The sequence below is a fragment of the Mangifera indica genome, chromosome 16, assembly GCF_011075055.1.
Source record: "Mangifera indica cultivar Alphonso chromosome 16, CATAS_Mindica_2.1, whole genome shotgun sequence".
Classification (NCBI taxonomy): Eukaryota; Viridiplantae; Streptophyta; class Magnoliopsida; order Sapindales; family Anacardiaceae; genus Mangifera; species Mangifera indica.
In genome coordinates, this window is record NC_058152.1 from 12835060 (window position 1) to 12850474 (window position 15415).

Below are 15415 nucleotides of genomic sequence, written 5' to 3' on the forward strand. Positions count from 1 at the left end.
TTAACATTTTCTAAGACTCAATGTTACTAGTCTAAATAAATGCCCTATTGATGGAAATTCTTTAATGACAGTTCCATCTAGATATAATTCTTCAACTGTATTAGGGAGATATAAAACTTCTTTGAGATTTGAGCAATTAGAGAGATTAACAACTCGAAGAGATTGACAATTAGAACTAATTGGAAGATTATCAAAGCTTTTGCATCCTTGTAGATTCAGGATAACAAGTTTATGGAGATTACAGATAGATGAGAAACTCTCAAGCAAATTTGTATAATCTTCAAGCTTCAAGCTCTCAAGATTTGGCATAAGTGATAAATCTGGTATACTACATAGACGTTTAGAGTGACTGATGTCAATATGTTTCAAATTAACAAATTTCTGTCACAAAAAAAAAAAAAAAAAAGAATTGAAACAACATAAATAGCATACTTATATTTACAATTTAAAGCAAAATATATATAGAAGTTAACATATACTTGGTTGCTAGTCTAAAGTTGTTTAAGTTCGCTATTACGCAAAGAAAGTGCAACAAGGTTCTTTGGATTAAAATTTGGTGGCAATGATTTGTCAGAATATCCATGCCAGCAAAAGTACCTTAGCTAAGAGAAATCAGACTCAAGTTTCTCAAAACCATGCACCTTCTTTCCATGTTTGAACTCATAAATTTTCAAGAATCTTAGGTTTTGCATGTTGTTGAAAGCTTTAGGATTTAAATGCAACTCTTCTACTTCAAACATATCCAAGCATATACTTCGAATTGCTCTAGCTCTCTAGAAATCACAAGCATATTGGTGAAAAGTCAATTTGAAATTACTTAATTACATAAATTCTTAAGTAATTTACTCTCAAATATATTTCTTTCTCAAATTTCTTTTTAGAATTTGTAAATAAAATAATAATAGTTGTGTCATTGCTGCCCTATACCAAATAATTTAGTTTCCAATGATAACTGGAAATGAATATTTAGCTAACTAATATTTTATTATATGTATGTATAAAATAGAAATAAAAAATAAGTGTTCTAGCTCTTACCATATTATACTTCAATACTAAAAAGATTGCATTAGGATCCCACAACCGACTATGTTTACCAGGATCATCAATTGATTCTTGCCGAACAATTTCCCTACCCATTTCTACAAGTAAATCATGCATTCTTATGGTGTCAAATGATGTAGTTATGAGACACCTTTCAATGAGAAGATGTATAGAAATATGAGAGTCAAAGTCACGAGCATTTAGGATTGCTTCTATGAGATCTCTTTTATATCCTTTAAAGAAACATGCAATATCTAAAAATGCAGCCTTCTCTTTATCATTTAATCTGTCATAACTTATTTTTAACACCTTGTGGACATCCACATAAAGACTTGTTCTTAAGTTTTTTAGTGCACTTTCCCATTCTCTCTTCGTCCTCTTGAATAGAAAGGAACCAAGAACTTTAAGAGCTAGTGGAACACATTTAGTATAAGCTACTACTATAGATGATAACTCGTTATAATCTTCTGTTGGAGGGTTTCCTTTAAAGGCATGTAAGGCAAAAAGTTGAAGAGCATTATGAGAAGATAACCTTGTCATCTCATGAATGTGATCCACTTCATAATTCCTTAGCACATGTTTATCCTTTGTCGTTATAATGATTCGACTATCTGAATCGAAGTTGCCAAAAACTCCCATTAAACATTTTATTTGTTCTAACTTCTTTACATCATCAAACACAATGAGAACTTTTCTTCTGCTAATGAAACTTTTTCTTCTAAAGGTGAATCCATGATTGAGATGTTCATCCCCTAAAATTGCAGAACTCAATTTTTGGCATAAGTCATTTAATCCTTTGTTTTTCTTTGATTCTTCTCTAATATTCAAAATGAAGTAAGACGCTTTAAACTATTGAAAGATTTTTCCAAATATAGCACCAGCAAGAGTAGTTTTTTCTATGCCCCCGATACCCCAAATTCCTAGCTTGCAAACACTTTTTGAACATAATAAATTTTCAATCTCTTCAATTGATGACTCTAGTCCAACTAGGTCCTTGGAAGGAACAACTGAGGAGTTGTAATCCAATTTCCTCCATACATCATTGACAACATCTTTTACCAGCGTTGCCTCATTCCTGACAATAAAAAATAAACAATTAAATAATATGATACTAAAATAAAATGACTAAAAATGAAATAAATAAATATAACATAATTTTAATTCTTTTCTATTTCTTTTGACTTTCATTGAATAAAAATTTTTAAAATGTAAGGTTAGCATGATGAAGAACTGCGTCATGACATGAACTCAAGTTCATTTCTCAGTGGCACACAATTTTAGATTCAAATATAATTATCATCACTTTCCATGTCCTAAAAACTTGTAAAACTTATCAATGCTAAAATTCAATTCAATTCTCGGAAAAAATGAAATAATCAGTAAGTATGTATTCAATGATATATCATATTTATATAGTAATTAGTTGTTATCCAAAAAAGTAAAACTGACAGTTTGTATTAATAGATAGTGTTTGTGTTAAGTCTTTCTGTGTTTTGGGGGTAGAAAGCACACAACAAGAACCTAACCCAAATTAACATAGTATAAAATATAAGGTCAAACTTCCAATTGATTATTATATTGACCATCTAAATCTGTCTCCAGTAAATCTGGAAAAGATAATAAAAACAGAAAAAATAAGGAACTGCTGCATGTAAGATTATTACATGAAAATTGGTAATTTGTAGCTTCAAAGTACTTACCAAAAAAAAAAAAAGATTATTACATAAAAACATTAACAAAAAAATTTACAGTTACCTAGAGTTCTTTGAATCATAACCAGATAGGTTGGCTGCATCCCTCAAAGCAGTCCTCCATCTCTGCAACATCTCTGAATCACTCATAAAACGCTTTTCAAGCTCAGCAAATGCTTTCCCAAAATCCCCAATTTGATTCCTGACATCAGATGGATCTACGTCATAGAAGACTGGTATTACGATCTGATCATGCGTGTTCTTACATTTAATAATCTCCTCAAGTTCTTTGGGACACCAACTGGAGGAAGCGTAGCCTTTAGAGAAAATGATAACCGAGATCTTCGAATGTTCAATTGCCTTCAGAAGAGAGGGAGAAATTTCTTCTCCTCTATTAAGCTTATCATCAATGAAAGTTTTGATATTTTTCTGACGAAAGGCTTCATCTAGATGGCTGGTAAAGTTTCGTGGGGTGTCCTCACAGCGGAAACTAAGGAAAACCTCATGCTCTAGTTCAGGAGTAATGGAAGAAGAAGAGGAAGCCATTAACTTCAAGTGATGAGAGGCACTTTGCTTTAACAAAGAGAGTTAAACAAAATCATCAAGACATTAAAAAAAGATTGGCCGGCTAAGTCTGAGTATTAACAAAGACATTAAAAAAAGATTGGCCGGCGAAAATTAACTGGGTAAAACAGACCTCATCAGCATATAATAGCAACGACACTTTCGTCTCTTATCGGGAAGATGCCCTACCTTATAATTTTCTTTCTTTCATCTCTTTTCCCTATCTGACATTACTTATTTGGCCATATGCACTAGTTTTGATTGTCAACACTAATTACAATATTCTGATCTTCATCACCAACTTTGCTTCTATCGAAATAAAAAAGCCCTATCTTAGGTTTTGTTTTAACTTAGAACCATTGATCGCTATCATTGTTTTTGTCAGGCGTTGATTTTACTAGACCTATTCATATATATACCAGATTCATTCTGAAACAAATGCAGATATACACTTCTGCACTAAAATGCCACAGATAAACTCACAATATTAAACTTTTCTCTGAGTAGATTAAATCTACTAGCTCATATAGGTCTTGCAAAGATGTCAGTTTCTGATATTATGTTGGTAATTACTGGACTGACAACATTTGTGCTGCAACTTGTCTTACATAAAGAACATCCAACTCAATATGTTTAGTCCTGTTATGAAATTCATGAGTGCAATTTTTCTTTTTCCCTTAAGTAACATGAGTGCCTTTTCGATTTGGCTATCACACAACATTTTGCTTTCTCAAATTTTCCATATTCACCTCTGAAAATAAGCCTTTAAACCATGTCAGTTCAGTGTCTACTACTAGGCTTAATGCCCATACTCTGATTCTGTAGAGGACAATGCTATTACCTTCTGTTTCTTGAAACTCCAAGACAACAAATTATTCATATTATTTACAAGATATGTGCGGTAGCCACTAGTCGATTTCCTATCATCAGCATTCCCTGCCCAAACCAAGGTATCCGTGTATGCCTTTTTGGCAATCAAAATGTATGCTTTAAACCAATGATTTTAAAACTGAACCAGACTGGCCGGTTCAACTAATTGAACTAGAAACCGGCCCCAAGTCCAATTCGGTTAACTTGAAAAAGCTGTTTATTCATTGACTTGGTCAAATCCAGTCAAAACTAGGTTTGATCAGATAAACCAGTCAAAATCAGGTTTGACTACAATTTAGAGTATTTTTTTAAATTTTAATTATTTTTAAGTAATTTGATTATTTTTTATTAGACTGGATGAATTTCTAAAGGTTTATAAGGAAAAATAAATTTAAAAATAAAAGAAAAAAGAAAAAAAAGTATCATATATCTATTGAAATGTCGTCTATAGGCAATAATTTGTAAAATTATTTTTTTCTATATAATGAGATTGAGACTTTTTTTATTTTAATTGTTTCATTGAAATCAAATGAATAATTGTTATTCTTTAAAAAAGATATGTTCTAATATCCATATGTGTAAATATTATGATTGATTTTATTTTTTACAAATTTTTAAACAAAATCTATTCATTATAATTTAATAATAAGTCGAACCATGAACTAGTAAGACAACCAATTCGATTATCGATTTGGTTTTAAAAACATCGCTTTAAACATTAAGCCAAATTGAGGAGTTCCCTTTATATACCTAAAAAGCTTTTTAGCTGACTGCCATTTATGTCCGGAGCTTTTAATGTGTCCTTGTCACCTTGTGAACATTATGCCTAGAGCCTTGAATGTTAATCAAATATTCGATTATTTATTTACTCGTTTCTTCGATAAAAACATATTACAGTTCGTAAAATTTCAGTCATTCTAATGACGAGTTTACACCAACGGAAATGACGAGTTATATTATGACAAGAATATAAAAAGATACAGCAAAAACAGACAAGTTTTTAAAGTGGTTCAATTAGAAATACGAAAAACTTATATTCACGATCACCATTGTAACATTATGAGTAATGTACATAAAAAATTGTATTACAAGTTTACAATGCAAAAATACTAATTGAGTACTTGAAGTGTTTTTTATTTCATCTTTCTATGACTAAGAATTTATACGAATAGAGTTTGTGGCTTGAGAAATGATTCAATTGTGATTATTGAAACTGCAAGAAATGATTCTAATATAATTAGGAAGAAATTTAAAAGAGCTTTAGATTTTGTAAAATGGGATTTAATTCTGACTGGGTATCAGAAATAATAAAATATATTTTTAAATTTTCAAAGATAAAAGGAGATGTATTATAATAATGAATATTAAAAGTTAGGTTTTTATTATGGTATAAATTATTTGTTTTACCCTTATATCTAATAAAAAACATCAACTAATATAATTTATAAATAAGTATTTAAATTTTCAAAATTTAATTAACCAAGTTTTAACAATTCACCTTGGGCGGGAAAAAGTCTGATGGCCTATTTTAGTATAAAAACTAGGCCAAACGACTATTTCCCCAAACGACTATTTCCCACCCAAGGTTTGATGTTTTTTTAAGTTTCCACCCTTTAACTATGGAAACACCAAACACCCACCCATGGCTGGTTAAATTTAACGAAACCCTAACTCCTGAAAATTTAGTCTCATTTTCCCCCTTAAAAGTTTAAAAAGTAACATTTTTTCCCTAAGCTAAGTTTGAAAAGATCACATTTCTCCCCCTAGGGTTTATTTCCAAACCCTTTCACTTTCTTCGACGCCATCGCCGGCCGTCTTCCCCTTCCGACTGTTTCTCTTCCACCGACGACCCCCCTCAACTCCACCCCAACCCATTCAACGCAGAGAGAAGTCGTTTGGAAAGAGAAATCGTCTGGGAAGACGATCGTCTTCCCAGACGACGATGACGACTGGGATTCGTCTTCCCCGACAAAGTTCTTCATCTTCCACGGCTTCTCCGACTCCGATCGGGCATCCAAATGGGAGGAAAAAGATCGCTGGAAGGAGAGGATGCTTCGAGAGGGAGAGGCCGTCGGCAATGGAGCCAGAGATATCGTCGAAGATTTTAAAACGAAACCCTAGGGTGAAACTACGATTTTTTAAAACTTAGGTTGGGGAAAAATTTTAGTTTTTAAAGTTTAGGGGGGCAAAATTAGATTCTATTTTAGTTTATTTTTAATATTATAGAGAAAATGATGATTTTACCCTTACCACCATTAGGGTTTTGTTTAATTTAACCGGTCATGGGTGGGTATTTGGTGTTTCCATAGTTAAAGGGTGGAAACTGAGAAAACATCAAACCTTGGGTGGGAAATAGTCGTTTGGCCTAAAAACTAGATGGGTTGTTAATAGCATCTAACCTCAGTTTCCACGTACCATATTGACTAGGCCTATCGGGCTTATTGTTGGCCCACCCAACTCCTTCACCATACTATATATATTTTAATCACACAACAAAACTAGTCTTCACTCTTTATTGTTTTTCAACTTTGGTGGTTGTTTCTTCTTCCCCTCCTTCTCCTTCAAGTCCCTTTCATTTCTTTCTGAATAATTTTTTTATTTTTCAGTTTATTTTTAATTTCATCAAATTATTAATTGCTTTATAATCATGGATCCATGACTTCTTTTGATTTCTTCAATTTTTTATTCACTATCAATGTTTGGTATAGCGCTTACGTTATAGTTGTCATTCTTGCTTCGTTTCATATTTTACATTCTCTCTATTTTTAAATATTGCAAACCTATTACTTCAGTAGCTTCCACAGTAAAAAGTTGGTTTTTGTTGATTTGTATTTTCATCAAAAAGTAGAATTTAGGGGTTTTTTGTTGTTGATTAAACCTGAGGGGATGTAAATGAAATTTACTAAGTTCTTAATATTTGTTTTATTTGGTGTCAATGTACTTAGAAAATTTTATGATGATTTTGTCTTTATCAACGACAAGATTGAAAAGGAGATAGTCGTTAGAGACAAGGAGAAAAAAATCCTAAAACAGAAATGGTCACTTCTCAAACCTTTGATGAGAGAAAATTGTTAGATTTTTAAACATAGGAGAGAAATGTGATAAATTTTTAGTTTTTTAAATATTTTTTAATTAAATAACATTTTTATCCTTAACCACAACAGTAAATTTTAATATAATAGTAAATATTTGAGTTTTTAAAAGTTAACAGATAAAAGTTTAAGGTTTCACCAAATCTTGGGTGGGAAGAAGTCTTTTGGTCTTTTGTAAATAATTCACATTTTGAATAAAGTATAATATATTTTTTTGTCCTTTTCGTATTGGCCAAATGTTTGTCCCACCCAACATTTGATGAAATGACATTATCACTCTTTAAATTTGAAAAAATCAAATTTTCATCCATTTGTAAAAATCACTAGTAAAAAAATATTTATTTCATTTTATTCAAATATTATAATTAATAACATTTTGTCTTTAAGGTTTGAAATATTACAATAACACCTTACCGAATTGAAGTGAAAAGTCTTGTGGAGGTGCAAATTTTTTTTTTTAACTTACTTTAGGTAAATGAATATTTTCCTTATTTTGTTTTAAAATTATCGTATTAACCCCTTATTTAAAAACAATACTAAAATCTCAATAATTTGTAATATAATATTGAAATCTCTAAGTTATTGTATTATACTCAGTCCCTTTGAATTATAATTATTATTTTAAACTATTGAAAGATATATTAAAATTTTTAAAATGTCAAAAATACTCTAAACTTTTTTCATATTTTAAAAGCTGTTCTTAAAAAAATTTTAACATCCCTAAAATTTTTCAAAAATTATAGTTTGTCATCAAACATATGATTACATGTCATTAACATTCATATTTATATTTGCATTAAATTTTTTTTTTATTTTTACTTGCAATTAATAAAAATTAGCACACCAAATTTTTTAATAAAACTTTAGGGACAAAATGTTGTTTAGCTTGAGAGAAATTTTGTCGTTTCAACAGCTTTACAAAATATATATATTAAAAACAGTTTTGTCCCCATGAGAGCTTGGGCAAGCTTGATGTTTTATTGGCGTTGATGGTGGAAGAGCAGTCCACAACAGAAGCTTTGAAGGAGGTTCAAGTTTGTTTTGGGCAGTAATCCTTGTACCTCCTTGGTTGTCTTGTAGCGTTTGTCAGAGTTGCTTTGGTTGTGAAGCTTCTTACTTCTCTCTATTGTTTTGTGCCTCGGTTGTGTGAGATTCTCCTTCTTTCTTGGAAGTCTGTTCTTGCCTGTCTGCTCCGTCAGTGTGGTTGCTCTGTGTTCCAACCAATGTTGCAAGTTGTTTTGTTGTGTTCTGCTTGCTGTATTCCCTGGTTCTGCTAGTAAAGTATCTATAGAAATTGATATAATTGGGAGGGTTGTACATGAATGTGATTCTTTCTTTTCTTGTACATATTCTTTCTTAAAAAGTGAGAAATTGACTTTTTCAAATTTAAAGAGTAGAAATCGGTTAAATCATCTAACCTATCATATTTGGGATTTAGATTTTAACACAAAATTGCATATGGAAATCAACCATTAACATATTTGGTTATTTTTGGTTCAAAGGCACATGCATCGGATGATTAAAGGGTGAGAGTTATTTTTGGTTATTTGGAAGTACATTTTGAAGGAAACTACATTTTTTTCTGTTTTTACAACTACCTGATTGAACACTTGCTCCAGAGGCCCTTAAGACATAGCTCTTTTTCACTACCGAGAAGACAAGGTTAGCTCATATCTTTCTCCTTTTGTGCTTCGTCAGTTCGTCTGTTGTCATCTAAACCTGCTTCTTTATTTCATGCCCTTCTTCAGTTCTCATTGTCACATTATTTCTGAAAATATCAGGAAGCTAGGAAATATTGCAAAGGCAGCGAGAAGAGAAGACGAACAAAGTAACAGCTCAGTCTTCCCACGAAACTGGAAAAAACTATACCCATTCTGGGTTTCAGGTTCGGTTTCTTACAACTCTATTTTATTTACAAGCAATTAGTTGATTAGTTTGCTTTGATTTGTTAAAATCTGTGCTTTCTGAGATGGAATGCCAGGTTACAAATCTGAGTTTAAATCGGTTGATTAGTTTGCTTTCATTATTAAAAATGTGCAAGTTAATAAATCTTTTGCTTTTTTTCTGTTGAAGAAAATGGCTTGTTAGATTATCATAACGACTGTGAAGATGAGTCTTGTTGCAGTATACTCTTTGCAGGTATTCAATTGAACCACTTTCTCTAATTTGTTAAGATGTGTGCTCGTCAATATTAATGTTGCTTCTTCTCTTCTTGTTCTAGGAGATGGCATGCAAGATTATAATAATGACTTTGAAATCAGCCTTTTCCCCATGTATTTGGGAATGATTTCCTCTCAAACCTGTGTACATAATAAACAATTTTCAGATGATTTCCTCCCCATGTATTTGAAATCAGCCCTCGTGAATTGCTGGAGTTGATGAAGCCTATGGAACAATTTTCAGAGGTGAGGCATGGTAAGTATCATTTGCTAACAAATGTTTATTATCAGATGAAATCAATTGAGCATGCTAGAGAAATTAATTTTACAAGTGTGCATTTGAATTTTTCTGGGCACACTTGAAAATTATTCCACATAAAACCCTATACCAACTTTCATATCTTTCTTGCGGAAATCTGTCAACGAAGTGATCAATACCCACTTGGATTTGCTCTTCGACCAACTCGATATAAACTTCTCTCATATAAACTTTGACCAACGGGCAATATACACTGCACTTTAATCAGTTATTAATAGAGCAATTTGTAGAACTCAATCTCATATCTTTGTCCACTCTTGCATCTCTTCTCAAATCATCATTTTTGGCATACAACAAAGTCACTCCACATTTTTTCACTTGGCTTCGAACCATACCATTCTTAGTTGCTTGTATAACAAAGAACTCAACACTACCTTGGCTATTCAAATTGAGTTTAGGAAATTTTGTGGCCGTCTTAAAGTCGTTATAATTTATGAATACATGATTTGATTCAATAACATCCACACCTTCAAGAAACTCAAGCCAAAAGCTTAATGAGCCAGGTAAACAATTAGAGAAAATCATCTTTCCATCAACAATCATTTCAAATCCAACATGGAAAATTCCAAGTGGTTGATAGTCTTGTAATGATACAATAGCATAGAAAGCCAAACCAGTTAAATTATCATTAGCCCAACCTTTTGGAAACTTTATAAAAGATCCATTACATTTTAAGTCAAAACACTTTGGAACTTCGCATCCAGGGTAAAAAGTGTGCCCAAAAGAAAAGATATCTTGCATGTACATTAGTAGTCCATTTAATATTATATATTTTAATATTATGTCATAAAAAACTCTATATTCATAAATCAATAGTTCAAGTAAGATTTTCAGATAGAAAATATTTTGATTAAAGAATTATCAACTTAGTCTTAGATTAAGACTACATAGTATTTAATTATATCAAATAAAAATAATTAAATATATTAATTATTTAGTTAACAATAGTAAATTTATATGTATAAGAATATTATATAATAAGAAAGCTATATTTTAAACGTGATTCTGTATAATATAATTTAAAGTTAAGATATGATGAGAATAGTAAGTTTAATAGTATGTTGAGAATAAAAGTGTGAGAACCACAAATAGGTAGATTTGTTTATAATTGTGAAGAATATTATGGTGTTAGAATAGTTTTCATAAATTGATGGACATGTCTTATGTCTCTCAAAACACATGGTGGTTTTTGGTTAATAATGTAAAATGGTGAATTTCAACCAAAATAGACCGTTCCATAATAAAGGATAGAAAGTAATGAAAAAAGTAAAAGTTTCACTTAGGCTTTCAATTCCCTTTCCTATTCTTGATTTTTTGTTTTCTCTTTCATCAAAACCTGCATTCTTCTTTCATCAAATTTGTTCAATATTTGTTCTAGATAGTTTAATTCAATATAATTTTTTATTCAAAACCACTTTATCACAATATGACAAATTATCTATGTGTCTAATAGTATACTCAATATTGAGAAAATATAGTTTTATTGTTTTGTAATTACCCTCACAAATATTTCTCCCTTAAAATTTCTATATACACAAGAAGCCAATTAATCTCTTCTTAAGATTATATTGAATTAAATTGTCTACTAGTTTCATAACTTAGTATCATTAGGTGTGTGTTGCTTGAAAAATTCCATCAAGATGACGAAAATAAAGGGAGTTATGTTTAAAGGGAGATGTTGAGAATCAAAGTGTGAGCAGTGCAAAGTGATGGATTAGCTTGTAATGTACTTAAGTGTTAGAATTGCAAAGTGGTGTATCTAATTGTAATTAAATCAAAACTGTGAGTTTTATTCAAAACTCATTATTTCATTATAGCAATCAAATCTTGTATATAAATTCTAGTTGTTGTATACTTAGATGTTGATGATAAATTTAAAAAAAAAAATCTCTCTTTTTATCTTTTCTCACTTAGCCTACTTGATTTTACATAGTAAATATTATAGATTCCCTTTAAATTATTAAATATTATTAATATGAAATTTGAATAATATATATATGTATACATATATAATAGTCCAGCCTTATCCTTTTCAATTTAATACAACTTTAAAAACTTAATGCAATCCAATACAACATACCAAATGCACCCAAAAAATCTCAAATAGGCAAGACACTACAAGGGTAGGGCTATTTGTTAAGTTCATATTTAATTTTTAAGTCTTTCCAATGGGATATTAGAAGTTATAAAGTTTGAAGATTCAAAATTTATAAAAAATGAATTGATATCATAAGAAAACAGAAAAAGTGAGAGAGACAGGCTTACTTCGCGGCGGCGATACAATAGATGAGAGAGATAGTCTGTCATCTCTAATTTTAATTTGAAACAATTGAAGAAGTTGATTCCCTCAATAGAAGAATCCATACATAGGAAATTTGATACTGATTCAAGAGATACGCAATTCATTGCACTTATTGACTGTAAACTGCTTGGAAGCTCCTGTAAGTATTTAAGTCTTTGGCAATTACTTAAAGAAAGTTGTCTTTCTTCCGGTTAGACAGATTTTCGATGCTCTCTGGTAGCGTCTCCAACCCTATACCAACTTTCATATCTTTCTTCCGGAAATCTCTCAACGAAGTGATCAATACCCACTTGGATTTGCTCTTCGACCAACTCGATATAAACTTCTCTCATTTATGACACTTTTCGCCTCTCTTCTTTCCTTTTTTCTGTTGAGAATGTAGTAAAACAAGTAAGAAGGTTGGTGCTTCGGCTTAACGGTGTAAACTAACGGTTAGTTAATGACTCATTTTGTAAAATCCAATGGCTTAAAATCAATTGCAGTGGGTGTTCTTTTTTAAAGATCAACGGTGGTTATTGCATTTTACCAGGATTGCCACATCAGGCACAAAGGACTATAAATTCAAATGTAATTCTAGCAATGTAACTATTTGCCATTCTTTTAATAATATAAGAGGTTATACAGTATTTCAGTTCATTCCTTTTCTCTCTATAAACTTAGGTCCCTTTTTTGCTCTTCAATTTTCTTCAATTGACCTACACTGTTTTCATTTTTTCACCAAATTTTAGTGTCATTACACTTTGTAATAAACAGATTACTCTGTTTCTGCAACCATTTGTTTCATCTTTAACACCTTTCTTATGGCACTTTCAGCTAGACGCTTTCTGGTTGAACAAAGCAAGTACTTATGAATAAGTTCACAATTTGAATTGTTGTACTGATTTGAATGACGTTGCAGATTGTTTGAATGACGCGGATGTTGAAGAAATCGTGAAAGAAGGGCAAAACAAGCGGTTGAATGCAGTTGAAATATGCAAAATATTTGAAAACCATGAAAAGCTTCAAACACTTGCTTCTCAACCAGAACCAAGGTCTCCAAGTATTGTTTCATCTGGGATTTTATTTTTCTAACCTTTTTATGGATGGAATTTGGCTAAGTTACATTAACTACAGGTGGCTCTTTTTTTGTCATTAAGCTGCAGAGGCTTTGAGAGTTTAGGAAGGATTATCACATGAAAGTTGCTTGGCCAAGTGAGATTGAACACGTGGACATGGTGCTAAAGATATTCAACATTCAAGAATCCAAGAAATTTTTTTTTTCTATTCCACAAGGCTTAGATCTCTCTATAGATTTGTGTCCTCGGGCACACGAAGAGAGAAATGAGACCAGTAGGATTCTATGTGCATCAACTATTAGATCCATCATGTATGTCATGTTGTATAATATTTCATATGCCTTGAGTATATGTAGTAGGTATATTTTTTTTCAAGCAAGTGATCAATTGTTAATTGAAATAAAACCTTTTTAAAGGCAGAGGGTTGAATGAGCGCAGACCATGTTTGCTGATGGAGATAAATCACCAAGAACCACAGCACGCCCCGCCGTAACATAATGAGAGTGAACACCACTGCTTAAACTCATCAGAGTATACTGTCCCTTGTAAAAACTTGTGCCCTGTCACGGTATCAATTGCAATCTAATTTCTTCCATATATCATTGATAATATCCTTTACCAGGGCTGCCTCATTCCTTAAAAAAATTAAATAAAAAAATTAAATAATATGATAATAAAATTAAATGACTAAAAACCAAATAAAGAAATATAACATAATTTTAATTCTTTTCTGTTTCTTTTGATTGTTCATTGAATAAAAATTTTTAAAATGTAAGATTGGCATTATGAAGAACTGCGTCATGACATGAACTCGAGTTCATTTCTCAGTGGCACAAAATTTTAGATTCAAATATAATTTGATCATCACTTTCCATGTCCTAAAAACTTGTAAAACTTATCAATGCTAAAATTCAATTCAATTCTCCAAAAAACATGAAATAATTAGTAACTATGCATTCAATGATGTAATCATCTTTAGATAATAATTAGTTGTCATCCAAAATTGACAGTTTGTATTAGAGGATAGTGTTTGTATTAAGTCTTTTTGTGTTTTGGGCCATATGACACACAACAAGAACTCAACCCAAATTAGCATACCATAAAATATAATGTCAAATTTCCAATCGATTATTATTTTGACCGTCTGAATCTGTCTCCGGTAAATCTGGAAAAGATAATAAAAATAGAAAATATATGGAACTGCAGTGTGTAAGATTATTACATAAAGAGATATTAATTAAAATAGGCACCAATTTTTACGCCTAAACTTTTTTTATGCAAACTTATAGTGATTTTACTTTTTTAAGCAAATTTAAATTTATGTCCAATAATACCCTTATTGGCTAATTATGTCACTCTCTCGGTTAATTACATCAGAAAAAATTTTTTGATAATCTATGAGCATTCTATATTTGTTAGGTTATGATTTGAAGATTCAAAAACTTATTTAAAATGATTAACTTTTGTTATAATATAGATTAGAATGAAAAGATTAACATAAATGCGAAGAAGGATGCGTGAGGGTGTGCGTAAGGATGCATATGGGTGCGTAAGGATGCATATGGGTGCGTAGGGTGCACAGAGTGTGTATAGGTGTATAAGGGTGAGTATGGGTGCATATGGGTACGTAGGGTGCGTATGGGCGCATATGGGTGCATAAAGTGCATAAGAGTACGTATGGGTGTGTAAGGGTGCGCACATCCGCACACATTCATTTTTTATATATATATACACACACACATATATGCACTCTGCTCGCACCTCTGTTTTATATATAAATATAAAAAATATAATATTTAAAAAATATAATATATATATATATATAATATTATTATTATTTATATATATTATATTAAATATTATAATATAATATTATATGACTTGTGCACCTTACGCACTCACGGGCACCCAACGCACTTTTTATACACCCTACGCACTTTTTACATATTCTATGCACTCTTTACTCACCCTACGCACTTTTACATACTTTACATATCCCACACACCCTTTATGCATCACCCGTTCGCACTCACCATTCTCCACACTTATGTTTATCTTTTGGTTCCTATTTGTATTTGAACAAAAATTTATCAATTTTTAAATATATTTTGAATCCTTAAAACATGAGTTACTGAATCTTCGAATAAGAACTTATCAAATCTTCAAAAAAAATTACACCAAATTCAACGTAATTAGCCGAGAGTAACGTACTTAGCTGAGAGAGTATTCTTGAAATTAAAATTAAATTTACTTATAAAAGTAAAACCACAATACATTTGCCTAAAAATGTTTAGACGGAAAAATTATTGCCGATTTTAATTA

At 31.1% G+C, this 15415-nt stretch overlaps 1 protein-coding gene across 1 annotated transcript; it reads right to left on the bottom strand.

The window, feature by feature from the left end:
• LOC123199014 (protein SUPPRESSOR OF npr1-1, CONSTITUTIVE 1-like) lies at nt 1–3278 on the bottom strand. Its single transcript, XM_044613812.1, has 5 exons — nt 2797–3278; nt 1920–2116; nt 1036–1793; nt 642–773; nt 1–381 (listed from the first exon to the last, which is right to left on the bottom strand). Exons 1-5 carry the CDS (start codon nt 3276–3278, stop codon nt 1–3), a joined length of 1950 nt encoding a protein of 649 aa, XP_044469747.1.
• Between the last annotated feature and the right edge of the window lie 12137 nt (nt 3279–15415).